Below are 24,712 nucleotides of genomic sequence, written 5' to 3' on the forward strand. Positions count from 1 at the left end.
CTGTCGTGACGAGGTGGCCGAGTGGTTAAGGCGATGGACTGCTAATCCATTGTGCTCTGCACGCGTGGGTTCGAATCCCATCCTCGTCGGGAGGCAATTATTTTTTCCTTCATTGTTTCGTTTTCCCCCCAACCCCTCACGGGCTCACGCTGTTCATCGCCCGCCGCCCCCGGCGAGCTCCAGCCCTCCCAAGCGCCCCGTTCCGTGGGGCTGAGGGTAGACAGGGGCTACAGGCAGGCCCACTCCTGAGGGGAAACCTCCATGCGTGGCCAGGGCAGTGTCCCGGGGGATTTAGGGATCATAACTGGGGTGTCTGGGTCCCTGAGGTGCTGGTGGAGCTGCCAGAGCTCAGCCGTGCCTGGGGGTGGGCTCTTTTCCCCCTCTCAGAAGTGCTCTCCTGCAGCACAAGTGTGATGGGGAAGGGCTGAGGGACCTGGGGGGTTCAGTGTGGAGAAGAGAAGGCTCAGGGGGGACCTGATGGCTGCCTCCAACTGCCTGACAGGAGGATGGAGCCAGGAGGGGCTGGGCTCTGCTCCCAAGGAACAAGGGATGGGACAAGAGGAACCGGCCTCAAGCTGCACCAGGGCAGGGTTAGATGGAGCTGAGGAACAATTCCTGCCCCAGAGGGTGCTCAGGCATTGGAACAGGCTGCCCAGGGCAGGGCTGCAGCCACCGGCCCTGCAAGTGCTCACACCCCGTGGAGACGAGGCCTCGGTGCCATGGGTTAGGGGTGGATCTCATCTCAGTCTCCCCTCGGGCAGGTTCAAGCCATTCCCCTTGGCCTGTCCCTACAGGCCCTTGTCCAAAGACCCTCTGCAAGTTTCTTGTAGCCCCTATAGGTATTAGGTTCTTATTACTTAGGTAATAAAACTTATGTTAATAAATCTTATGTTATATAATTATGTTAATTACTCCAAAATCCTTGTGGAAATTAGTCTAAATCCCATGCAAACAATGGCCAGATCATGACCCTACAGCCTCACAAACAGCACCCATAACAGACCAGTTAGAAGAGCTGGAAGAGAGTTATTACATGGAAGATGGGCATCTTGGTGATATTTTAGGGCACAATTGCAAGTCCATCCTACCCAACCAGCCGGCAAGGCTCATTACAATCCCCAGCAGGGCTTGCTGGGAGGGTTGATGTGTATGGGTGCTTTGGCTCCTGGTGAGAGCCACACTCTCCTAGGCCTTTGCTGTAGCATGAAAAGACCAAAATAGAACTGTACTAGAGGAAGGGATTGAGACCTATCCTTAGTGTACAGATAACCCCATGCTTTATACAGGTAACTTTATGCCCACCCCACAACCAGGGCATGGAATTTACCTTGGAAGGGAATTTCCCACAAGTCACCTCTAATGGTCACACCTTCCCTATCAGCAACTGCTCGCTTCCTGTGCACGTTTGCAGGGTGGGCACCAGCTCTGAACTGATGTAAGATGAGGTGGATGCAGTCAGTGTGGAAATCAACCTTAAACTGCCACTGTCCAAGGTTATCCTGCAGATTGAAGCCCCGGGGTTTCTTTACCGTCGAGGTGTGGTGCTTAAAAGCTGCTCCTGCAGTCATTATGCATACCTAGAGCAAGGGAACACAGCTCCAGGCCTTCAGCCATCCCAGCTCCATCTGCTGCCACAAGTCAGGAAAATCCCTTGCAGGTGCTTACTTCTTAGGGATGGGAACACCCTCAAAACCCCCAGATAACAGAACCTGGGGCACCTCAAAGCCTCATTTAAAACTGCTGCCCCTACATTTACTACCTGTCCCCTTTGTCTACAGCTGTAACAACAGCAGACACCCTGATTTATGCACTGAAGGTGCCCAAGTTTCATTTACAGATACCTGAAATACGTATTTCAGTGCATGAAAAAGCTGGATGAGTTATTGGTGTCATCTCTCAAACACAGGGGGCTTTTTATCCTTTTGCTTAATGAGCTCCTGTAGCTCTGCACTAGACCTTAACACACAATGGCAGGAGTAGAATAGTAGCTGTGGTTAACTTTCAATGACAAGAGAGCAGCGGTGGGATGCGGAAGAGCAAAGCTCAAGCCTGAGTGAACCCAGATGGGAATACTCAACACATCAGCTGGATGGTCCAGGAGACAAATAAACCACTTGGTGTCTTTGAGCTATTGGAAGAGGTATGAAGGGGTTTATTCTGGTTTGGTACACAAATCCTGATCCTGGGGACTTCAAAGGTCATCCAAGACTGGGCCACGTTGCAGTTTATACCTGCAATATTGCTGAACAGCATCAGTTCCTCTGGATTCCTTTCTTCACCTTTCAAGAGGTTCCTTTTAACATTTTAGAAGCATAGAACAAGACGCTTGCGCCCCAGGTATAGGTGGAGAGGTGGATACAGAGAGATGGGGCTAGCAATCAGCCTGCACACAGTCCTGGAACAACACAGTAAAGGCTCTGATTGTCTACAGCACCCACTGGAGCTGGTATCACCCCAGTGACACATGGAAAAGAGGGGAAAAAGATTCAAAAGCACCTGAGACAGCAGAATTATCATCATAATCCCCCAGAAGCCAAGAAGAAACCATATAAACACTGAGGAAAGTAACAGCTACAGTGGTATTTGTCATCTTGGACACATATTATTACAAAATGTATATTAAAAAGTCTTCTGCTTCATAAACCAGCTTTTGTTTTTCTTGAAAGCTGTCACATTGAAGTGACATTAAAAATTCCCCACCTCCTGCCTGTAGTACCTTAAAATAAAACATAATCAGGATAAATAGAAGTCGGCAGCATGAGCCCTGCTTTGGATTGCTGCTCAAGTATGCTTGCAGTGAGGGACAAGTTCTCAAGAGAAGCCACATGTTTGAGAATGCAGGAGACAGGTCACAGGGGAGGTAGCAGAAAGGCAAAAATCATCTTAACCAGTCTCCTTATTAAGGACAAATCTGGGGATTAGCACCTCCAAAACCAGGCCAAATATAAAGAGCTCCATCTCTAGAGTTAACTTGGAGTAATTATCTAAAAGGGTACAGAAAGAGCAATTCCAATGCCAACTCCGCCTTGGTGGCAAACAGCACCAGATGGATCAGCTTCACAGTGCTTTGCTTTTAGCTCAGGATGTTCTCAGTGATAAGGTTTGAGTTTCACAATCGGTCTGACAATAAAATACAGCATCAGTAGTGTCGTGTATGACATCCAGCACAGCAAACAACAGCCCAACAGCTCGTGGTGTCAGCTACAAGAACACAGGAGGCCAGAAGAACAATCCCTGCTGATGTTCAGTGCATGCACTAATATCCGTGTGGATGATCAGCAGCAGCCTCAGGTTATGTGGAGGTGAAAGGCAAAGCTGCCTGTGCCAAGCAGTGTGTGTTACCCTGAAGTGCTGGCTCACCAACAGGCAACATAAACCCAGAAGTGTGTTGTAGCTCCATCTTCTGCTCATCCTCTCCAGCATGAGGACAGCTCTCCACCCCAGTAGCCCTTCCCACCCTGCCTCAAGCCACAAGCAGCTTGTTCACCTCAACCAACACTGGGAAAGCAGATCTGAGGTCTTTACAAGATGTTTTCCATGCTAGAAACATCAATAGAGATCCCACATCCTCACTCATTCCTCCCAGTCTTCCGCTGCCCACTCGGGCATCCTGGAGCAGTACTCAAACCCCACACCCTTGTAGCGCAGGGCATGTAGATACATCACCAGCTCCTTGGGAGATGGGTCCCGCCTTATCATCTTACACTCCACACACAAAGGGTCCTTCTCTCCTGAACCCTTTTCTCCCACTTCCCCATCCTGATTTTCACATGAATTCAGTTCTTTACTTTCAGGTGTTTCCAGGTTGGCATCGGAGCTCAGTGGACAACCTGCTGTGTCATTTCTCCCAGGATCCCGAGCATCCCTCCCGGCATCCTGAGCATCCTCAGCAGGGCAGGAATTCTCACTGCTGGGATCAGCCTGCACAGGCTTTGTGCAGTCACTTGAATCACCACAGTCTTTACTTTCAGCACCAGAGTTCAAGTCCTCCTCCATGATACCCAAGATATCCAGGCTCTGTTTGGAACGATGCTCCTCTACCAGTGCTTTGAGGAGCTCTTCATCTGTTTTATCTATCTTGCCGCCCTTGCCCCTGTCAGGGCCCCAGGCTTCCATGTTGTAGATGGGGTCATTGACTATAGGGTGCCCCAAGAACTGCAGATGGACCCGGATCTGGTGCGTGCGGCCAGTGTGGGGCAGACACTTGACCACGCTGCTCTTCCCATTGTAGCTGAGCCTCTGGAAGATGGTTTTGCAGAATTTCCCTTTGGGGTCCACACGACACACTCCCACTTTGTAAGACACCACGAGGATGGGCTCCTCGCAGACCACTTCGTGCTCTGGGAACTCCCCCACCACACGGCAAACGTACTCCTTCTCGAGCTGCAGGGACACAGAGGAACTCACAGAACAGGAACCACCTCTACCCCAATAAGCCCCCCGAGTCCCACCCCAGCTGCTCCTCCCTTTCTCTTCAGTGAAACACATTTGTAGGCAGCACATTGCCAACATTTTATTACAATTCAACAGGAAAGGGAAAAAAAAAAATCAGTTATTTAAAGCCAAAATCCCTCTCACTTTCCACAACCAGTTGGGAAACAAACAACACAAGGGCCTGGTCTACTGACCCCCCTGTGTGCTGGGCTGCATCCCCACAGCATGGGTAGGAGGTCCAGGGAAAGGATTCTCCCCTTCTGCTATGTGAAGGGGAGACTTTAGAGCAGCACGGGTGCCTAAAGGGGCTATAAGAAACCTGGCGAGGGGCTTGGGACAAGGGCCTGTAGGGCCAGGCCAAGGGGAATGGCTTGAACCTGCCCGAGGGGAGACTGAGCTGAGCTCTTAGGCAGAAGCTCTTCCCTGTGAGGGTGCTGAGGCGCTGGCACAGGGTGCCCAGAGAAGCTGTGGCTGCCCCATCCCTGGCAGTGCTCAAGGGCAGGTTGGACACAGGGGCTTGGAGCAAGCTGCTCCAGTGGAAGGGGTCCCTGCCCTGGCAGGGGTTGGAGCTGGAGGAGCTTTAAGGTCCCTTCCAACACAACCCGTTCCCTGATTCTGTTTTTCCTCATATTAAATTCAAGAGTATCTCCCTGTGGCCATCAGTTTACAACCTGGATGCAGATCCTGGGAGCCAGTACAGTTACAATTCTATTTGGGCCAGAAGCCACTGGAAAAGTAATGAAAAACTTCCAAAACATTTAAAATTGAACAACTGTTGGGTGAGTGCCACACTCCCACTTACAAATCAAACTGCTCTGCACCAGCCCAGTCAGTCTGGGGATTTGTTTGGGTACTGACCCTGCACATTCCCTCAGGAAGGAAATCCCTTTCAACCTAATACTACTCAAATCGATTCTTGCTCCATCTTTTTCTCATGCTTAACACAATAAGAACAGCAACGTGACCACAAGCTCTTCTGGGAACTTGCGCTTGTTTTGACCAAATGTCTTTGGACCTAACCTCTTTCGAGAAAATACTGTGTGGAGACCCCAAAATCTTCCACAGCTTTTTGTCCTCACCTGCCTCTCCCGAACCTGCTCATCAATCCTCTTGGACACCTCCACAGTCTTGGCAAACATGAGCACTCCCGAGGTCATGCGGTCCAGGCGGTGGATGGTGTGCAACTCCTGCAGCCCGTGCTCCTTGCCCAGGATGAAGATGACCGTGTTGTGACGGAACCTGCCGCAGGGGTGTACCGGCAGGGAGGAGGGTTTGTCCACAACCACCACCTCCTGGTCCTCAGCCAGGATGTGGATGGGCTGGGCAGTGACCGGTGGCTCATGGCGATGGACGGTATTCCTGAGGAAGTCGTTATTCTGTAGAACAGAGGGGCAATTAGTGTCAATGCAGCTGGTACAGCCATTCCAGCTGGCCACATGCAATAGGGGCTCGCTATGGTGGGGAGAACGAAAGCCCCTTTGTCCTGAACCACAGAACTTGGCACCACAATTGTGCTCATCGCTACCGGAGTTCAATAACCCACCCTAAGCATTAGGTCTGTGCCTGTGGGTCTGAGCAGGGAGCCGTGGGGCACCACTGGACAGCTTGCTCATGACCCCACTGGGGTAGGGATTCCCTGGGAGACCCGATTCCCCCAAAACACCTTAGCACTCAGCACCACCGTGGGGTTATTCCACAGCTCTGCTTGGGGCGATGCTCATTGCCAGGCAGACCACGCTCACCCCCGGGATGCCTCCGGGGGGTGCCCCAGCCCCAAGGGCGGGGGGGGGGGGTTACCTCCAACACCAAACGGGGGTGCCCACCTTGAGCACAACGTCCAGGTCCCGCACGGGCTCCTCGTTGAGGCGCAGGCGGCCGGCGCGGGCGGCGGCGCGGTAGTAGGCGAGGGGCTGAGCGCGGAACTCGGTGCTGAAGACGTGCAGGAGGCTGCGGCCCACCCAGCGGCCCTTGCAGTAGGTGCAGAAGTCGAAGTAGTAGGGCCGCACCTTGCGCAGCCCCCCCTCGAAGTAGTAAGAGGTCTCAGCGAAGTGCGCGGCGCTGAAGCTCACCCCCGTGCTCAGCTTCCGCGGCGGCGGCACGTACCGCTCCCCGGCCGCCAGCCGCCGCTTCTTAGGGGCCGGCGCCGCTTCCTCCTTGCCCGCGGGGCTCGGCTGCTGCTCCTGGCCGGGGCCCGGTTCCGGTTCCGCCATGCCGGTGCCGTGCGGAGGGAACGGCGAAACAGCTCCGCACCGCGCCACCGGCCCCAACCGCGCTGCCCACACCACGAGGGCACGCCGCATGACGCGCGGCGCACGCCGTGACGCACCTGGCAGCGCAGCCAATCGCCGCCAGGCCACGCCCCGCTGCGGTGGCCCTTGGTCGCTTCATCCCTTCCCGCCTTTCCCGTTACCTCAGGCGGGGCCCGGGCGGGACCGCGCTCGTTCACCGGGGCAGCCCCGCCTGGAGCCCTCGGTGAGCGGCCCAGGACCGGCCCCAGGGCACATCGCAGCCCCGCCGCCGGTCCGCGGGAGGAGAGGGAAAAACCAGGAGAGCGGGCTTTTGCTTAACCCCAAATCACCAGTGTTGTGACCACAGCTGAAATGGCTTTAGGCAGGACAGGGGTGAGAACACACTCTTGTAATTAACCTTTGACAAATCATGATTAAACGTTGACAACTCATTAAACTCGGACAAGTCAGGGTATGTCGCTGCTCTGAAGCAGTAATAATGCCTTGTTTTCTTCAAGCATTAGGCAGAGTAGCTAATATTAAACAGTGTTTTTAGTGCAGGTTTAAGTATTCTCTTCTGCATTCGGAATTCCCTGGGAGCAGATGTTATTTACAGCTTATCAGGGAGGAGAGCCGAGTTATCCGATGCACTGCTGGAAGCAGACAGCCCCCGAGGGCCTCCCTTGGTCCTGCCGCTGGAGAACCCCTTCCCTCCGCCCCTGAGAACCTGCCTCCACAAGCACCTCCACTGACCCCGCTTTGTTCCGAAAGCAAAACCACCTCGAGCACCCACAGGCCCGGGTGCCGCTCGTGAGCTCTGAGGTCACGTCAGAGATATCCATCCGGCTGTCAGAATTCATCCCTGAGGCAAAGAAAAACCAGCGGTTACTCATGGTGGCCTTGGGTTAAGGATCAACACGGACGTGGAGTTGAGGCTCCAGAAAGCAGAAGTAAGGGAAGCTCGAGTCCGCAGTCTGCAAGCCCCATCTAACAGAAAATACACCCCACTCTCCTGCTGTACCAAGCCTCTTCCTTTCCTTTTCTACAAGCAGCACCTGCTAGGGATCCAGGACTGTCAGTAAAGCCAGCAGCCAAGGAGAGCAAGCTCACAGGAGGGAAGAAACGGTCCTCAAAGGAGAGCAAATCTTTACCGAGGCCACTGCTTTTCCTTATCTGTGAGAGGGACGTAGATCACCCCCATCAACTGCGTTTCGATGATCTGCCCGTCGCTGGTCTTGTCGTACTGCATCAGAACTTGGTTTGCCCCCTCGGGACCAATGGGCAATATTAACCGCCCGCCTGGCTTCAGCTCATTCAGCAACTGCAAGCAGAGAAATCACAATCAGCAGAGCCAAAGCCAGGCACACACAACAGGAACCAGCCACGCTGTGGAGGTGGGCACCCTGAAAGGTGCAATACTGCCAGCTCCATAGCAAGTGCACAGAAAAACATCCAGTAGTTCCCAATTACTCTGTTTTCCACAGCTGATGCTGATGGAAGCAGCCCACAGCAAGAAACACAAGCATCAATCCTACCTCCTTTGGTACAGTGGCAGCTGCTGCTCCAACATGAATGGCATCATAAGGAGCTTCTTCGGGGTATCCCTGCCTGCCATCGCCAACTGCAGGAGGGAAAAGCAAGCAGGAAAGACGTTTGCAGAAGTAATCCTTCCTCTGTCCTTTCAGCTGAAATCTCATGAGGGAAACGTCATAAAGAGGTTGTGATGGCAATTTGAATTCCCAAATCAGAGCACTGACCTGTCTGCTTAAAATACAGTGTTGGTTTAAACAGGAAAGAGATTTCTAGAAGTGAGCCATGCTCGAATAAGGGACAGTCAAAGCCAGGAGGGTCTTTTAGTAACCCAGGGGCTTTGTGCAAGCTTGAGATTCTAGATACAGGAGAAGCTGACTTAAGTTACCCCAGAAAAACCCACAACAGAACACGGGGACCCATTCAGATAGACTAAAACCCAGACGTGGTAGAGCTACTCTCTTCTGAAGAGCATCTCTTCCTAAATCAAGACAGTCACCACACACTTAGAATGAAGGGGTAAGACTACCTGTAACATTGAATACTACTCATTTACACCACAGTGTTCAGGTCCACAGGGCACGGTGCTTACTTAGCCAGCACTTTCTGTCAACACCGTGGTGAGCACAACACAAACTGGACAAACTCTGCAGGCAGGCTGAGTGCACTCAGGGAGAGAAGCAGGGAGCTCACCCACAAGCTTTACACGGCCAGAGCTGAGCAAAGTCGGATCATCCTCCTGGACATTCCTGATGGATTCATGTACCAGCTCTTGAATGTGCTCAATGCCCACAGCTTTGCCTGTTGGGCCTATCTGCGAAGAGGAAGAGCAGACAAAAACCTAATGCCTCCTGTATGGCAGAGATGTATTTTACAGGGCAAGTTACAGGGGGGTTGGAGAAATCCCAGGAGGAAGCTTGAGAGCAGTTTCTGAACAGGAGATTCAAACACTCTGCTCCTTGGTTTTAAGGTGGAATAATCCCAGTTATAGTAGCTATTTGAGCGATACACAGACTCTCCCTATGGAGATATCTAGCAGTCCTTCACTTCCAAGTGAAGTGACTTCCAAGTGATTATTCCATAGGAGTAGCAGCTTTCATGGCAGGGCCAGTTCTTCATTAACCAACCTTCTGAGAACAGGTACTCCTCCAGCTTTCTGACACTGCACAGAAAGTCACTTGAGGGGCTTAGCAGACAAAGAAGCAGAGTGTGACTACTTCAGAGTGAACTAAACACTACCTGCAGTGAATTTATTCAGTAGATTAACACCCCCTCTCCATCTGAACTGGGTTAACATACAAAACATCTCACAACAGATACCCTATCCATTAAGATTACAAAAATGACAGTCTTCAGTTTTACTACCTGCTGGTCTGGGGACTGTAGTAACAAGATAAGGGGAATGGCTTTAAATTGAAACAGGGGAAGTTCAGGTTAGCTACAAGGAGAAAGTTCTTCCCTGTGAGGGTGCTGAGGCACTGGCACAGGGTGCCCAGAGAAACTGTGGCTGCCCCATCCCTGGCAGTGCTCAAGGCCAGGTTGGACACAGGGGCTTGGAGCAAGCTGCTCTGGTGGAAGGGGTCCCTGCCCATGGCAGGGGTTGGAACTCGATGAGCTTTAAGGTCGCTTCAATCCAGCCTGGGATTCTAAGTCTACCCCTTCCTCCCACCTCCTCCTCTCCCCACAGAAAGCATGGGCCAGCTATGCCAAGCTGCCATCCCAAAAACCGAGCCAGGGAACTTACCATCCTGGCAAAGCAGGCTGTGAGGTATCCACTTCCAGACCCAACATCCAGAGCTTTTGCGCCTTCCACGAGCTGATCCTTCAGCAGCTCCAGTGCATGGGCATGCTGCATGGATGACAAGTGTGGGAAGGAAGGAGACAGCCCACTTGGGTTTCATCCCCTAAAGCTTTCCCTTGTTCTTCTCCAGTTTAAACACAGCACACCCAGCATCGTGTCTGACAGAGTGAACGTCAAGTGTTTCATTGGAAAGATCCATTTGCAAATCAGCATTTAGGAAGAGGCCCAGGAATAAGATGCGGAAGGAAAGCAAGAGGGAAAAAGCAGCAGGAAAAGAGACCTTGTGCAAAAAATGGGCACCATCAGTGGTTAGGCTCAGTTGCACTGAATTCCTATCAGATGTATAGTTAAAGCAATTTAAAGAGCATGGGGCAAACTCAAGAAAGAAAAAGCTTCACATGTACAGTGCTTAAAGAAACAACCATGATAACCACATCCATGGGATCTGCTTCTACTTGAGTGTTTAAGAAAAAATAAAAGGAGAAATGGCAAACAACCAATTTCCCCCATTTTGGTTAGAAGTGAAAAGTTCCATCTTACCATGTGAGGTGCACTGATTGTAGCCTTGTATCCTGAAAGGAAACCAGTGACAAAAGTATGTGATGAAGAAATTATGATTAAATTAAATCAAATCACCTTTATTCTCCCCCCCCCCCCCTTTCCCTTGACAATAGAAAACTACTCGTCTCTTTTGCTGTGTGAAAGCACTTCATCGACTTTAAACCTCCTCTGGAAAAACTAAGGGGCATGAGATGGCTGCACAGCACTGCGCCCCCATGTGCTCCAGGTCACCTCCATGCAGAACTTGGGGTGACCAGGCACAGCCAGGGTGACGCACACTGTAACTCTGCCCCAAGTTACTCACCAATAGATTGAGGAGAATCCATGTATGGGTAATACTTGATGTAGTGACCTCTGTCAGTAGCCAGCAGCACATCGAAGACTCGCTGGGATTTAATTATCCCTTTTTCTGGGAGAAGAAGGAAAGCGGTACGGTGACTTACACCCCCAGCACTCCTGGGCTCTGGGACTGCGCAGTGTAACCAGACACATACAGACTCCCACCTGCACTGCTGAAAGCGGAGACCCTGGTTCAGGTTTCCAGGAGCAAACTACTGTTAAGAGCCATGACTGAGGAAACCGTCACCAGCCCTGCACACCTCATCCCGAGGGGACTCCCGGGGGGAAAATGGCCACTTCAGGCAGCAGGGAAATGCCAGGGTCACAGAAAGCTTTTCCTCCCCCAGCACCCCAAGTCCTTTTCCTCAGGCTGCTCCATGCCATCTCCCCCAGCCTGTGTTTGTTGCAGGATTGCCCTGACCCAGGGGCAGGACTTTGAGCTTGAACTTCAGGAGGTTTGCACAGCCCCACCTCTCCATCCTGCCCAGGTCCCCCGGGTGCAAACTCCTGGCACAACACCTCGTTTCCCATCACAAACGGACGGGGCAAGCACTGATCCCGGCACTGATCCCAACACCCCACCACACTCCAGGCTGTGCAGCGCACCCTGCGGAGCACCGCGCACCCTCACACCGGAGCCCTGCCTGACCCCACCGGCCGCGCTGCCGGCGGGACCCCGCTCCTTACTCACTGTAGAGGTTGTTGACGAGCTCGGGGTGCGTCTTCCCGCTGGACGTCCAGGCCATCGTCCTGGCGAAGAGCAGCCCCATGAGCGCAAGCGCGGCGCGGGGCGGCCGGCAGCGCATCCCACGGAGACCGAGAGGCCTGAGGAGACAGGGAGCTGCAACGCACCGGAACCGCCCCGCACCGCAGCGCAGCCGGAGCTCCGTGCACCGACCGAGACACACCACAGCCGGCCCGTTACTGCGGGTCAGCCCCAGAACCGGTTGCGCCGCCTCCGCCAAGGGCTGTGAGGCGCAACCGGCCCCACATTCACAACGCCGAAGCCCCCCAGGTCCGGCTCCCGGTAACACGGGCGAGCGCCCGGAGGAGGGTACAGGGACGGGGTGGCCAGAGCCGGAGAGGACTAAGATGCCGGTGGCGGGAGCGCAACAGGAGCGCCGGAGCCCCAAGACCCCTTCCCACCCCCGGCTTCTGCCCGGCTCGGCAGCACCGGGAAGGCGGCTCCCAGAGGCACGGCCGCGGGTCCGGAACAGACCAAGGGCCGGCCCCTCCGCGCCAGACCCCGCGCTCGCAGCCGCCCCCCACGAACCGGCCCCGGTACTCACCACGCAGCCGCGCCAGGCCCCGCTGAACCCGCCCGCCCCATACAGAAACACTTCCGCCCTTAACCAAGATGGCGCCGCTCGGCTTCACTCTCCCTCACACATCCCACCAATCCCCCGCCCCTCGCTGCTTCGCTGGCGAATAGGCGGCCTCTTGGGGCCGGCGGAGCGTGGCGATTGGCCAGAGCTGGACGCCAATCAACGCGCGGTGCGAAGCCGTTGCCGCTTACCCCTGTTGCGGTGCGGGCGGGTGACAGCGACCGAGGCGGGTTCGGGGACCGGGACTGGGGCGATAGCGGGAGCGGCCCCTCCGTGTCCGCTCTGTGTCCCAGCAGGAGGGGCCGGGGCAGCCCCACGAGCGGTCCGCAGGGAGCAGGGGCCTCCGGGGGAGGCGGCAGCGGGGTGCCGTGGCGGCGGCGGTGCGGCCTGCGGCGTCCCTCAGGCCCCGGGCTTAAATGCAACACACCGGAGCTTGTCACCGCTGTGTGGAGGGAGGCCCCGCGTCCCCGGTGGCATCGGAGGTCCCCGAGGGGTCTGGTGGTGTGATTTGGGCGGTGCGGGTAGATACAGGGAGGCGGGGTTGAAGTGAGGGGATGCTGCTGGGCGTTCATGATTTATTCCCTTCGACTCAGGCCTTCACGATGAGGATGATCGAGAGCGTTGACTCCGTGGTCGCCAGGTCGGGTGAAGACCTCTGGGCTGAGATCTGCTCATGCTTGCCCCATCCCGAGCCGAAGGATGCCAGCGAGGCTTTCACAGACTCCTTCATGGATTCCTACCCCAACGGAGGCAGCCAGGGCAGCGGATCCAATGGCTCTTCCCAAACGAACCCGAGGCCCTGGGCACCCTTGCAGGATTCAGAGGTGTATCTGGCATCCCTAGGTGAGTGTCTTTGGTAAGGCTTTGAGTTCTCTGTTTGCTTGGGTGCCCGGTGACAGCTATGGCCTTATTAAATGGCTGAGGTGATAGGTCTCACAGCTGTGAGATGTGTTGCAGCATCTGGGTGGGCAAGAAGGGGGAAAACTGCCTTCCCAAACCATGCCTGCTGGGAGCTGGCTGTTAAGAGGGCAGATCACACAGACCATCTTTGCACAATTGCTTCTTGTAATTCCTGCTTATCTATAAAGCCATAGATTGACTGTGAGCAGTGTAACAACTGATAGAAACACTTGATGTGAGGGATGATACAGGTATTCTGGTGCAGACATGCCAGCACAGCGAGTGCTGCAGTGTTTAGCTCTTGTTCCTCTTGGATATTCTGGCTAAGTCAGTAGAAATAACCCAGTTCTGTGTTTGTACCTGCCCAGGGTTAATGGTTGTGAAATGCTGGCTCCTCTACAGCTCTGGCTGGGTGCTTGGGCAGATAATTCACATCTGAACTGCCAGGGCCAGGGCCTTTCGGTAACAGCTCATTTCTGTCCCACAAGACAACTCCAGGGAGCTTAACAGGGAGCCATGGACAGGTGAACTAGCCCAGTTCAACTAACGATGCTACACTTTTCAGTAAGGAGTGGGATTACAAGTCAATACCTGACCTGATTCAGAGAGGAAACTATTATAATGAGAATTTGTGACCAGGGGAATTAATGACATTTACTTTCTTGTGGCTTTGTGTATTGTAGCTGGGTTACCCTGTGTCAGGTCAGGAGGCACTTTTCATCATCCCCTGTGGCTGGGAAGCTCCCAACACCACATTCTGCTGTGAGATACCCACTAATAATACTGCTGCACACGCATTTTTTAACTTGTGTTTGGGCATTATTTGGATTCGCAGTGTAATTAGTGTGATTTCATGCCAATTTGTGTGGAAACTGTGGGACCTTAATGCCTGTGAGACACCCCACCCCTGGCAGTGCTCAAGGCCAGGTTGGAGGGGGCTTGGAGCAAGCTGCTCTAGTGGAAGGTGTCTCTGCCTATGGTAGGGGTTGGAACTAGATGTGCTTTAAGGTCCCTTCGAGCTCAAACCAGGCTGGGATTCTATGATCTGTAGCCCCTGTGTGATTTCATAGAAACTGAGCAGTAAGTGGGAAAGTTACTAAAGCTCGCAAATGGGCAGAGCTCATTGGTTGCATAATGTTTATTTCCTTTAGAAACATCACCTAAAAATACCATCCTGTATGCACACAAGAAACAGTCACACAGACTTGAAATGCAGGAGGGAAAATGACTTGAAATAGGGCTTGGGCTTGAAAAGTTAGTTTAACTCTTTGATCCAGAAGTCCAGATACTTCTTTTCTTCCCTTTCACCAAACCAGGATAACAAAGGCCCCTCCTTTGCTTCCTCACAGAGCGAAGACTGATGAGAATCAAAGGCTTGTCTCAGGAGGTGACCTCTAAGGACATGCTGCGCACTCTCTCCCAGGCTAAGAAGGAATGCTGGGACAGGTTCCTGCAGGAGAAGTTTGAGTCGGAATTCTATGTAGAGGGACACGACTCTGATGAGAGGTAATGAGCAAGGACTTGGGAAGGGATAACCACTCACCATGTGGGCAGCAGGCTTGGGTTCTTAAAACCTAATCTAAGGTTTAGTCAGGACTTATGACAAAAGAACATGTCACTGTATGGGATTTCCGAGCCAGTCTGATAGTTGCCTTTTCCATCATCCTAGGGGGGAACACCCAGAGCATACAGGGTTGGAACTTCCAGTGCTGCTCACTGGTTTTTGCATCCCTCAGACTGAGATGATCCAGCATAGAAACAACTGTAACCTACTTGGTCATTCCTCTTGTCACATTTAGGGTAGGGAAGGAGTAGAGGAGGAGATGACCAATGTATCTCAGACCACTTTCTATAAGGTTTACCTTTAAAAGTGAGCCCCAGGCCCTTCTCTTCACCTCTGTAAGGCACAGTGAAGCACTGGTTCAGACACCAATCGGGTGTGAAGTTCATTACATGGTTAGTACCAGTCCTGAGATGAGATTTCTCCAGCAGCCCTCCTTTCTGTGCCCCTCTTACAGTGCCTCTGCTCTCACCCATTACCCTTTTACAGATGACACCTGAGTTAAGATGAGAGCTCGCTCTTTGAGCAATCTCACATTCCCAGTCACTTCTAACAGTCTCCATATTCCTCCTTTCTGAGCTGGCATTTGTCATGATTGCTTCTACTAGAAAAGGGATTGTTTTCCTCTCTTGAAGAAAATCTACTTAAGCTGTTTGGGAGTTCTAAGTATGAAAAATAATTCAGGAGGTTTTAGATTCTTTCTTTGACCAGTTAACTTCAGCGTCATTTATATTTAAACCCAAGCTTTTGTAGACTTGCTACTATTTTTAAAGGCTTTCTACTGTTTTTAAAGGCTGGGGATGTTATTGGTGAAAGGATTTTCTTCCCTAGCATTTGACGCTGAAGATAGAGGTCACTCCCAATGCCAAAGTGTTTGATTCTCTCCCATTAACATAATTATAAGCAGACCTTCACTTTTGAACACGCAGATAACTTCATTAGCTGGTGAAATCCTGGTCTTGTGACAGAGCAAGAGCAAGTTCATTTTGCTGTGGCAGCGCTTGGATCACACTTCTAGAAGACAAGGATACACACAAACATGTACATTTAAGAGTGATAACATTAAACTTTTGGGGTTATAGCCACATTAAATCAAATATGGGGTGGATCTGTTCTGGTTGGACCAGTTATTATGTGATAGGCTGTAAGACAGTAAAGATACTGGTATGTATTATATAAAATATAATCTGGGCTGCATCCAAAGGAGCGTGACCAGCAGGTCAAAGGAGGTGATCCTGCCCCTCTGCTCTGCTCTTGTGAGACCTCCCCTGGAGCATTGTGTGCAGTTCTGGTGTCCGCAACATAAAAAGGACATGGAACTGTTGGAACAAGTCCAGAGGAGGCCACGAGGATGCTCAGGGGCTGGAGCAGCTCCTGTATGGAGATAGGCTGAGAAAGTTGGGGCTGTTCAGCCTGGAGAAGAGAAGGCTGCGTGGAGACCCCATAGCAGCCTTCCAGTATCTGAAGGGGGCCTATAGGGATGCTGGGGAGGTACTCTTCACTGGGGACTGCAGTGACAGGACAAGGGGTAATGGGTTAAAACTGAAACAGGGGAAGTTTAGATTGGCTCTAAGGAAGAAGTTCTTTCCTGTGAGGGTGCTGAGGCACTGGAATGGGTGCCCAGGGAGGTTGTGAATGCTCCATCCCTGGCAGTGTTCAAGGCCAGGTTGGACAGAGCCTTGGGTGCCATGGTTTAGTGTGAGGTGTCCCTGCCCATGGCAGTGGGGTTGGAACTGGATGATCTTAAGGTCCTTTCCAACCCGAACTATTCTATGATTCTATAATCCATCATTTGGTTACCAGTCTACAATGTACACATGCTGCCTCTTTCTTCTCTAATCTTGCAGTGCTACTAATGGTCACACATTTTTATATGTGCTTCCTGCTTTGGTTTTGTTCTCCCCCTGTCCATTTCCTAATCTTCATCACAAATAGGCAGTTGTGGAGTTTGCTTTAACACTTCCAAAAAAGGTTTTTACTTCCAGGCCAGAAAGCTGGAAATCGAGCTCTAGTCTTGCCTACAGACTGGTACTTCAGGAGTGGGCAGGCTGAGGTACCCACTGAGGATTCTTCTAATAAAGAAAAATCAGTCTAAAACATTTCTAACTGTAGTTTAAAAAGCCCAACTGCAGCAGAATGCCCTTGTAGGAAGAAAGGTTCTGCTTGCTCCTCTGGCACATGGATCTGTCACAACAGGCCTTAGCTGTGGTGACAGGTATACCTACAGAAGAAATGCACAGGATGTTCCCGACACCTTGTTGTACATGCCTGGGGGGTGTTGTTGCTCTCCCATCTCACGTTGCACCTTTGCTTCCCCTCAGCACACTGGAACATCTGAAGCGATGGCTGCAGCCTGATAAAGTGGCGATCAACACGGAGGAGGTGCAGTACCTCATCCCTCCAGAGCCGCAGCCGGAGAAGCAGGAGAGTGAGGAGGACCCTCCATCTGCAGAGCAGTGAGATACACACCAGCCACACACAGAGCTCCTGCTCTGCCCCGGTGAAGTTGTACCCAGTGGTAGTGGTAACAGGAGAAGGGGGAAAAGTGCCATTTATCAGTCATTTAAATAACCCCAGCACACAAACCCCAACTCTGGACCTGCAGAGGTAGTGACCGCCCCTTGTTATGGACAGGAGTGGGAGGCCTGTGCCACAGTGTACACAGAACTGAACTCTTTCTTACTCTGATCTTCTCCCAGCTTGCAGCAGTCGAATCATTCCAGTCTGAATTGTTTGTGATTCACCAGGAGATAATATTAAACAAAAGCAAAGCAGTTGTTCAGAAGTATAGGAAAACATAATGGTCCAGAACAGAATAGCTCAAGCCACTGAGCTGTTTTGTCTTGTACCTTTTAAATTACTCAGTTGGGCATTGTGTTTCCTTCCCTGTAAGTCCATTGTGGTGCTTCCCATAGATCTTCACTCTTTAAGCCTCAATTGGCCTGGAGCTGTGCCTGGAGGAAGACAAGATACTTTTCACCTACACAAATTTGGAACCCTAGAGAAAGCTATTGTTGCATTGAAAGTGTTATCGACATTGTTGCATTGAAAGTGTCATCGACATTGTTGCACTGAAATTGTCATCGACATTGTTGCATTGAAAGTGTCATCGACATTGTTGCATTGAAAGTGTCATCGACATTGTTGCATTGAAAGTGTCATCGACATTGTTGCACTGAAATTGTCATCGACATTGTTGCATTGAAAGTGTCATCGACATTGTTGCATTGAAAGTGTCATCGACATTGTTGCATTGAAAGTGTCATCGACGTTGTGCCCGTTGAACATTCCTCTCTATGTAAACCCCCACCTACCCCATCCCCTTTTACCAGCCAAGCTCCGTATTGCAGAACAGATTGGAAGGGGGGTGGGTTTTTTCTCTTGTTGATTGTTTTGTACCTGTTCTTTACCTCTTTCAGCCTCTCCAAAAGAGGGTCAGGTGAGATTCAGTATTAAGAAACCACAAGTGATAACCAGGGAAGCTGCCAATACCTTGTTTGCATCACAGACTTGTGTAGAATTACCTGTCTTTAAATATATTCTTCTATTTCATTGGGTTTCATCCTGTTTAAACCCGCAGGGTATCACTGTCCGCTGCTAATCCAAGACTCTCTAATCACGTACATGTGTGAGACCCGTTCTTCCCTAACCCTGGCTTTCTGTCCCGCACTAACACCGAGGGTCGGTAGAGGGAAGCAGCACACCCCTTCTGCAGCCGGAGGTCCTACCTCGGCGGTTGGAGGGGCAGTTCTGGTGTCACACAGTTGGATTCGCACCATGTTCCTGCCGTTTCTTGGTGACAATACCTGTTTAAGAGCAGCTTCCTGGCAGCCCTGCCTCGGCTCCGGCCTCCATCCAATGTTCCCTCGCTCACTGGCAGCTGCTGCGCTGCTGGTTCTTCTTCAGCCCCGTGACTGCTGTGCAGGAGTCGTGCTCATCATCCTCTGTCAGAACAAACACTTGGCTTTAACACATGAGAACGGTGACTCACCCAAACATCAGGGACACAAGACTTGCAAGTCTCGTGTCCTGTCGGAGGGTGGGTTTCGTCATCTTTTACTTCAGCTCTAGAATTAAGGCAGCTTTCCTGTAGATACAGTGCTGCGAGCACCTCTCCCCTCTGAGGTCAGCCTGGAACAAAGATGCCTTGGAGCATCCACCAGCAGTGGCTGGTACAAGGAGAAGAGGGTGCAGCCTCTGTCTGCACCTAGGCTGTTCCTTAGTTCTTGTCATCAGCAGTGACTGTGAAGATGCTTTGTGTTATTTTGCCTATTCCCATTAAAGTGAGATGAGAAATGTATTCAAAACACCTGTACTGAAACACAGTTCTGGGCCTATAACCCAACATTTCCTCTAGAGAAGGGACCTCAGAGAGTAGCTCTCACTATTTCCCCTTTAGAAATAGCTCAGAAGTACGAGGAAAGGGTCTGGGAAAGAATTACAACGATACAGAAAGAGCTGAGGGCTTTGAACTTGCATTGATAGACACACACAGGGCCTTTGCTGCTGGTTACACCTACCTGACTGTGCAAGGGACAGGAGAGAAGCTCATCTGCTCCATGTACCTTGGTTTGTCCCATATACCTGCTCCTCTGAGCAGGAGGAGCCATACAAGCACAGCAGAGATACCAGCCCTTTTCCCTCTGTGTGGCAGGGGGCCAGGCCTGTCACTGCACAGGGAGAACAGGCACTGGCTGTTTCCACCCGATCCAGGGACTTCCAGTAAAATCCCAATCATCAAGCTCATGGACCAGGTGGGTCACAGCTTTCAAACCCATCCCTTGTGTGGGGCAAGATGAGCTTTGGGGGTAACAGTTACTTACCCACAGAGGCTGGAAGCAGCAAAGATAGGTCAGAAAAGGCTTTTCCAGGATAACACGTGCAGAGGGAGATGCTCCCAGTGCTGCTGTCTGGTTGTCCTGGCCATGGTGCAGCTGGATGTGGGGTGGACGTGCCCTGTGGCAGCGACTCATTACTCTGCTGTCATGTTCAGGTCTATCTCCCATCTCAAATGGTCTTTTAAGAGCCTTCTGCTTCCCTTGTCTGATTGTTCTCCTCTTTAAAACCCAGAGCAGCTCTCAGCCAGGCTGTGAGATGGAGACAAAGGTGATTTTCTTCCTGCTGATGCTTTGGCAGGGGTGAGCTCCCAGCAGCTTCAATAACCCCAACCCGCATCCACCAGCATGAGACAAACGAGCAGCCTTTGCTCACCAAAGGTAACTGCCGAACTTCTAGGGCTGACCTGACAGTTTCCATGGCTCTCACTCCCACAGTGCCTGTGATGCTGAGTTTGGAGTTCCCCTGATTTAAGTGAGCTGGGAACGAGAAGACAAAAAGATCTTGCACATGGAATGAGTCTTCTGATTCACGCTCAGTAACCTGCAGCCCCGTTGGTGTTTGGGGCCATTCTGCTCAATTCCCCGGGGTGGGAAGCGGGGCAGGAATCCCGGCCGTGGGGGGGTGTATGGTTTTTCATGCAAAATGACACATTTATCACCCCTCCCCATGGTGACGGGTCCCCCCCCTGCCAGCCCCTTGGCTTTGGGAACAGGCTGTACCCCATGCCTGTGCCCCACACCACGGGCCCCCGAGGGCTGGCGCTTACCCCATGGCTGGGTGTTCATCGAAACCCAGGGCTGGGCCACTCTGCCCTTGCCCCACAGCTCGGCCACCAGCACCCCTCACGGCTGCCCTCACCCCATGGCTGCCCTCATCCCCTCCCTGCTGGGACCCCCGGCGGGGCGGCCGCTGCGGGTGCCCGGTAGCTCCGCGCGGTCCCTGCGCCCGCCCGCCCCGTTCCCCCAGCGCCCCCCTTCTCTCCGAGCCTGCGGTCCCCACCTCCGCCGCGCCCCGTGGGGCTGGGCCGGCCCTGCAGGACCGAGCGCTGCGCGGGGAACGTCCGGTGCCCGCAGGGGGGGAGCTCAGAGCCGGGAGCGGGGGAACAAAGAACCTCCAAACCCCAGCGGCTGCCGGTGACAGCCCCGGCTCTCGGAGGCACCGAGCCCGGGCGGGCGGGTGAGCGCACAGCCCTCCTCTCTAACCCCTCCCCGCTAATGACACGGAGTCATTAATTAGAGCTGCTTTGCCTCGCCGCAGGGGGCCGGGTCAGGTGCTGCTGGGGGGGTCCTGGGGTGATTCTCCATCTCCTTGCGCTTGCTGCCGGAACACACTCGGCATCAGCCGCCTGCGCTGCCGGGAGCGGGTCTGGGCTGCAGGGAGCCCCGCGGGGAACCCCGAACCCAGCCGGGGAACAAGTGACAGGTACAACAGCGGTGGGACGGGATGAACCGGGGGGAACGGGGATGGAGGGAGCGGGTGGGATGAACTGGGGGGGACAGGGATGGAGAGCATCCTTCTGCCGGCAGGTCGGCGTGGAGGAGGTGAGGGGGGAGATGGAAGGCAAAAGATGCTGCAGGAGTCCCTTTGTTCTGCTTCAGGCGAACACAGCTCCAGGGGTTCTTCCCGGGGGCATCCCGACCCGACCCAAGCATCCCCATCCAGCTGCCCCAAGCCGGCAGCTCCGTGCCCTGCTGGTTAACCACTGCATTCCCGGCTTACCGTACGGAAGCTCCGCTGAGTGCCGCGGGCAGCGTTGCTCTTAAAAGGTCCCACATCTTGTAAGTCCGCTGGTGCATCAGTACAGGGCTGGGCAGAAGGACCTGGACGGGCCCTGGGGACAGGTTCTTCTGCCCACAAGCCCAAGCAGAGCAGGACCCTCCCCGGAGAGGGCTGACGCTCCCATCCCTGGTTTCTAGGTGTGGAGGAGCAGTGCTGGCAGCAGGAGACCCCCATGGCTCACAGCCGCCTGCCCAACGCCTCCTGGCAGAACGGCTCAGCCCCTCTCTTCACCGGCCTGGACCTCCTCCTGGAGCTGAAGCCGCTCTTCATCCCGCTCTATGCCACGCTGGTGGCGGTGGCGTGCACCGGGAACCTCTTCCTCATCCTCCTCATCGCCCTCACCAAGAAGCTGCACTGCACCACCAACTTCCTCATCGGGAACCTGGCGGTGGCCGACTTCATCATGTGCCTGGCCTGCGTCCCCCTCACCGCCTCCTACGCCTTCGAGGCACGGGGATGGCTCTTCGGGGTGTTCATGTGCTACTTCGTCACCCTGATGCAGGCTGCCACCGTCTTCGTGTCCGTGCTGTCCCTCACGGCCATCGCCATCGACCGCTACGTGGTGGTGGCGTACCCCATCCGCAGGAGGATCAGCCACAGGTCCTGCGTCTGCCTTGTGGCCTGCATTTGGTTGCTCTCCATCGTGGCCTCCGTTCCCACCTCGCTGCACACGCACTACCTGGATCTCAACACCATCGGCCACGACATGATCATCTGTGAGGAGTTCTGGACGCACCAAGAGAGAGCGCGGCTGCTGTACTCGTGCCTGATGCTCCTCCTGTCCTACGTGCTCCCGCTGCTGGCGGTGTCGGTCTCCTTCTGTGCCATCACCTACCACCTGCGGAGGAGGAAGGTCCCGGGCGCTGCCTTCCCCTGCCAACAGAAATGGACCAGAACGAAGCAGAAGACCTTTCGGGTGCTCACCATCTCCGTGGTGTGCTTTGCTGGCTGCTGGCTGCCCCTCCAGGTGGTGAACTTCATCAGAGACATCGACGAGGAGTTCACCATCCTGGACAAGAGGTACGTCAACGTCATCCAGGTCTCCTGCCACCTGATTGCCATGAGCTCTGCCTGCTACAACCCCTTCATCTACGCCTCCCTCCACGACAAGTTCTGGTTCCACCTCAGCAGCTGCTTCTACCGCAAGAGGAAGGGCTCCAGCATGATGTCCTGCAGGGCTTCCCGCTTCAATACCTGCTCCACACTGGCAGATGCTCCTACTGGGGTCTCAGATAAGATCGCTTTGCAAACCAGACTGTCTTAACTGAAGGCCCTCGAGAGATCAGTTTGCTCTTGGACCTGTGTGCACTGTGCTTTAGACTGGAGCAGGTTGCTGGCTGTGGTGGCATGCTGCTGCTCCCAGGTCTCTTGTGCCTGCCACAAGGCAAGGAACCGATGGGCTTTGTGGCGGAGCTGCAATTAGGAGCAGCTCAAGGATGGTTTGGTCTTTGGGAACACAACCGGGTGCAGCAACAAGCACCCCAACCAGGCAAAGGCAGCCTAATTCCAGAGCAGTTCGGAGCAGGACGGACCTGCCAGCCCATGTAGACATGCTGGGGCAGGAGGAGGGGTTTGCCCCTGACCCACACAGCAGGAAAGACCCGAGTGTCAGTGGAACAACAGTTGCTTGGTTCACTGCAGCAGAACAGTGGGATGAGCAAGTTTCCGATGTGGCTTTTACAGCCCTTTTCCCATCTCTTGGCTTGGGATAGGACACACACCTGGGATCTCACCCCTGGCTGGGATGGGGCACACAGCCTGGATCCCAGCTCCAGACTGGGATGGGGCACTCACCCTGGATCCCAGCTCCAGACTGGGATGGGGCACTCACCCTGGATCCCAGCTCCTGGCTGGGATGGGGCACTCACCCTGGATCCCAGCTCCTGGCTGGGATGAGGCACTCACCCTGGATCCCAGCTCCTGGCTGGGATGGGGCACTCACCCTGGATCCCAGCTCCTGGCTGGGATGGGGCACTCACCCTGGATCCCAGCTCCTGGCTGGGATGGGGCACTCACCCTGGATCCCAGCTCCTGGCTGGGATGGGGCACTCACCCTGGATCCCAGCTCCTGGCTGGGGATGGGGCACTCACCCTGGATCCCAGCTCTGGGATGGGATGGGGCACTCACCCTGGATCCCAGCTCCTGGCTGGGATGGGGCACTCACCCTGGATCCCAGCTCCGGGCTGGGATGGGGCACTCACCCTGGATCCCAGCTCCTGGCTGGGGCACTCACCCTGGATCCCAGCTCCAGACTGGGATGGGACACTCACCCTGGATCCCAGCTGCTGGCTGGGTACCACACGCAGCCAGTGCTGTACCTGCAGCACAGAGACTTCCCTATTGGTTTATCTGGAGATGGGTCAGGCCTGAGCAAGACAAACACACCTGGGGTGCATCTAAACACACCTTCTTCATCCTGTGGGATAAAGGCTGTTCCTAAGCAACGGGCAGCACTTTCTGCCTCTGGAAGAGCACCGGCTCTCCCGGTAGCCGTTGAATTGCTGCATTTCTCCTTTGCAATTGCAGCCCGTGGTGCAGGGACAATGGGCACTCAGAAACGTGTTCTCCACCCGGAGCTGTGCGGGAGCACAGGGACAGCTTCATAACACGCTTGAGCTCTTGAAGGGATCCCTGTGACCAGGCCCCAGCTGCTCCAAAGTGCAGTTGTCACTGCTCTCCACAGCCGAGTGGGACTGAAAGGGATGGGGCAGCAGAAAGCGATGGGGTTGCTGGGGAAGATGCCTCAGTCTCTGCTCCCTGGGTAGTTTAAGGACGTCCATGCTTGAGCTCCCTGGGTGCAGGAGGGGATGCTGGGGACGGGCTGCTCTAACCCAGAGCTCCCATAAGGGTGGGTTTGCTTGCTGGATGCTGGTTGGTTTCTCCAGGTTCCTGGTGCATCTGTGCCCCATCAGCCGGGTCTGTGCAAGCTGCACTCTAAGAAGGCAGCGTCTCCATGCACCCAGATGCCCAGCTCCATGTTAACGTCTTGATTTCCCGGGACAGCCCACAGGCACCAGCACCACCATCAGCACCAAGCTGCAGGGTCACAACCGCTTCTGACCACCCTTTGCTTCACCATCTGCTGCTGTGCTCTATGGGGATGAGCACCCACTGCTCCTCTTGCCTGGGGACAGGACCTTAAAGCCCCACAGCAGCTCATCCTCGGTGCTGCATGAACACTGCCCATGGCATTGGCCATCGCTTGTGCTTTCAGGGATCAGCTCGGCATCCTCCAGTGCTGGACCCCAACAGGATCCCTAATCCACTCTCTTCATGCCCAGGCAGGAGCTGCTGCCCACTCCCCTTCCTGCTGAGCCCCTTACTGTGGTCCTGGCAGGGCTCTGTTACCTCCTGTGGTGCAACCAGCAGAGATGGAGACCCCTGAATGCAAAGGGACCGGATGCTTGTGTCCTT

General features: G+C 53.9%; 4 protein-coding genes and 1 non-coding gene across 5 annotated transcripts; 3 read left to right on the forward strand and 2 right to left on the reverse strand.

The window, feature by feature from the left end:
* Positions 1–7: 7 nt before the first annotated feature.
* On the forward strand, positions 8–89 carry TRNAS-GCU (transfer RNA serine (anticodon GCU)). Its single transcript has one exon. It is a non-coding gene; the product is annotated as a tRNA-Ser (tRNA).
* Positions 90–2,800: 2,711 nt separating this feature from the next.
* RPUSD2 (RNA pseudouridine synthase domain containing 2) lies at positions 2,801–6,683 on the reverse strand. Its single transcript, XM_061370977.1, has 3 exons — positions 6,258–6,683; positions 5,514–5,810; positions 2,801–4,383 (listed from the first exon to the last, which is right to left on the reverse strand). The coding sequence occupies exons 1-3, from the start codon at positions 6,642–6,644 to the stop codon at positions 3,574–3,576; spliced, it is 1,494 nt and encodes a 497-aa protein (XP_061226961.1). The 5' UTR covers positions 6,645–6,683; the 3' UTR covers positions 2,801–3,573.
* Positions 6,684–7,077: 394 nt separating this feature from the next.
* On the reverse strand, positions 7,078–12,191 carry LOC133221803 (protein-L-isoaspartate(D-aspartate) O-methyltransferase-like). Its single transcript, XM_061370978.1, has 9 exons — positions 12,183–12,191; positions 11,585–11,718; positions 10,859–10,963; positions 10,534–10,565; positions 9,937–10,041; positions 8,886–9,006; positions 8,198–8,283; positions 7,814–7,983; positions 7,078–7,524 (listed from the first exon to the last, which is right to left on the reverse strand). Exons 2-9 carry the CDS (start codon positions 11,697–11,699, stop codon positions 7,512–7,514), a joined length of 747 nt encoding a protein of 248 aa, XP_061226962.1. The 5' UTR covers positions 11,700–11,718; positions 12,183–12,191; the 3' UTR covers positions 7,078–7,511.
* Positions 12,192–12,618: 427 nt separating this feature from the next.
* CCDC32 (coiled-coil domain containing 32) lies at positions 12,619–17,539 on the forward strand. Its single transcript, XM_061370984.1, has 3 exons — positions 12,619–13,061; positions 14,468–14,624; positions 17,001–17,539. The coding sequence occupies exons 1-3, from the start codon at positions 12,773–12,775 to the stop codon at positions 17,137–17,139; spliced, it is 585 nt and encodes a 194-aa protein (XP_061226968.1). The 5' UTR covers positions 12,619–12,772; the 3' UTR covers positions 17,140–17,539.
* A 3,727-nt stretch (positions 17,540–21,266) lies between these two features.
* On the forward strand, positions 21,267–23,138 carry LOC133221805 (prolactin-releasing peptide receptor-like). Its single transcript, XM_061370982.1, has one exon. It carries the CDS (start codon positions 21,470–21,472, stop codon positions 22,559–22,561), a length of 1,092 nt encoding a protein of 363 aa, XP_061226966.1. The 5' UTR covers positions 21,267–21,469; the 3' UTR covers positions 22,562–23,138.
* The last annotated feature ends 1,574 nt before the right edge of the window (positions 23,139–24,712 follow it).

This window comes from Neopsephotus bourkii, unplaced genomic scaffold, assembly GCF_033783945.1.
Source record: "Neopsephotus bourkii isolate Nb327-2 ecotype Australia unplaced genomic scaffold, CSIRO-AGI_Nbou_v1 NB_1557, whole genome shotgun sequence".
NCBI classification, from domain to species: Eukaryota; Metazoa; Chordata; class Aves; order Psittaciformes; family Psittacidae; genus Neopsephotus; species Neopsephotus bourkii.

What these genes read in the sequence shown, in the direction of transcription:
- LOC133221803 (XM_061370978.1), bottom strand. Translation starts at nt 11,699, where the DNA reads ATGCGCTGCCGGCCGCCCCGCGCCGCGCTTGCGCTCATGGGGCTGCTC. An exon ending in TGGCCGTGTAAAGCTTGTGG is followed by an intron (nt 8,284 to 8,885) that starts GTGAGCTCCCTG and finishes TCCCTCCTGCAG; the next exon opens with TTGGCGATGGCAGGCAGGGA. An exon ending in CTGCCACTGTACCAAAGGAG is followed by an intron (nt 7,984 to 8,197) that starts GTAGGATTGATG and finishes CTCTGCTTGCAG; the next exon opens with TTGCTGAATGAGCTGAAGCC.
- CCDC32 (XM_061370984.1), top strand. Translation starts at nt 12,773, where the DNA reads ATGCTGCTGGGCGTTCATGATTTATTCCCTTCGACTCAGGCCTTCACG. An exon ending in GGTGTATCTGGCATCCCTAG is followed by an intron (nt 13,062 to 14,467) that starts GTGAGTGTCTTT and finishes GCTTCCTCACAG; the next exon opens with AGCGAAGACTGATGAGAATC. An exon ending in GGACACGACTCTGATGAGAG is followed by an intron (nt 14,625 to 17,000) that starts GTAATGAGCAAG and finishes GCTTCCCCTCAG; the next exon opens with CACACTGGAACATCTGAAGC.
- LOC133221805 (XM_061370982.1), top strand. Translation starts at nt 21,470, where the DNA reads ATGGCTCACAGCCGCCTGCCCAACGCCTCCTGGCAGAACGGCTCAGCC.
- RPUSD2 (XM_061370977.1), bottom strand. Translation starts at nt 6,644, where the DNA reads ATGGCGGAACCGGAACCGGGCCCCGGCCAGGAGCAGCAGCCGAGCCCC. An exon ending in ACCTGGACGTTGTGCTCAAG is followed by an intron (nt 5,811 to 6,257) that starts GTGGGCACCCCC and finishes TCTGTTCTACAG; the next exon opens with AATAACGACTTCCTCAGGAA. An exon ending in AGCAGGTTCGGGAGAGGCAG is followed by an intron (nt 4,384 to 5,513) that starts GTGAGGACAAAA and finishes GTGTCCCTGCAG; the next exon opens with CTCGAGAAGGAGTACGTTTG.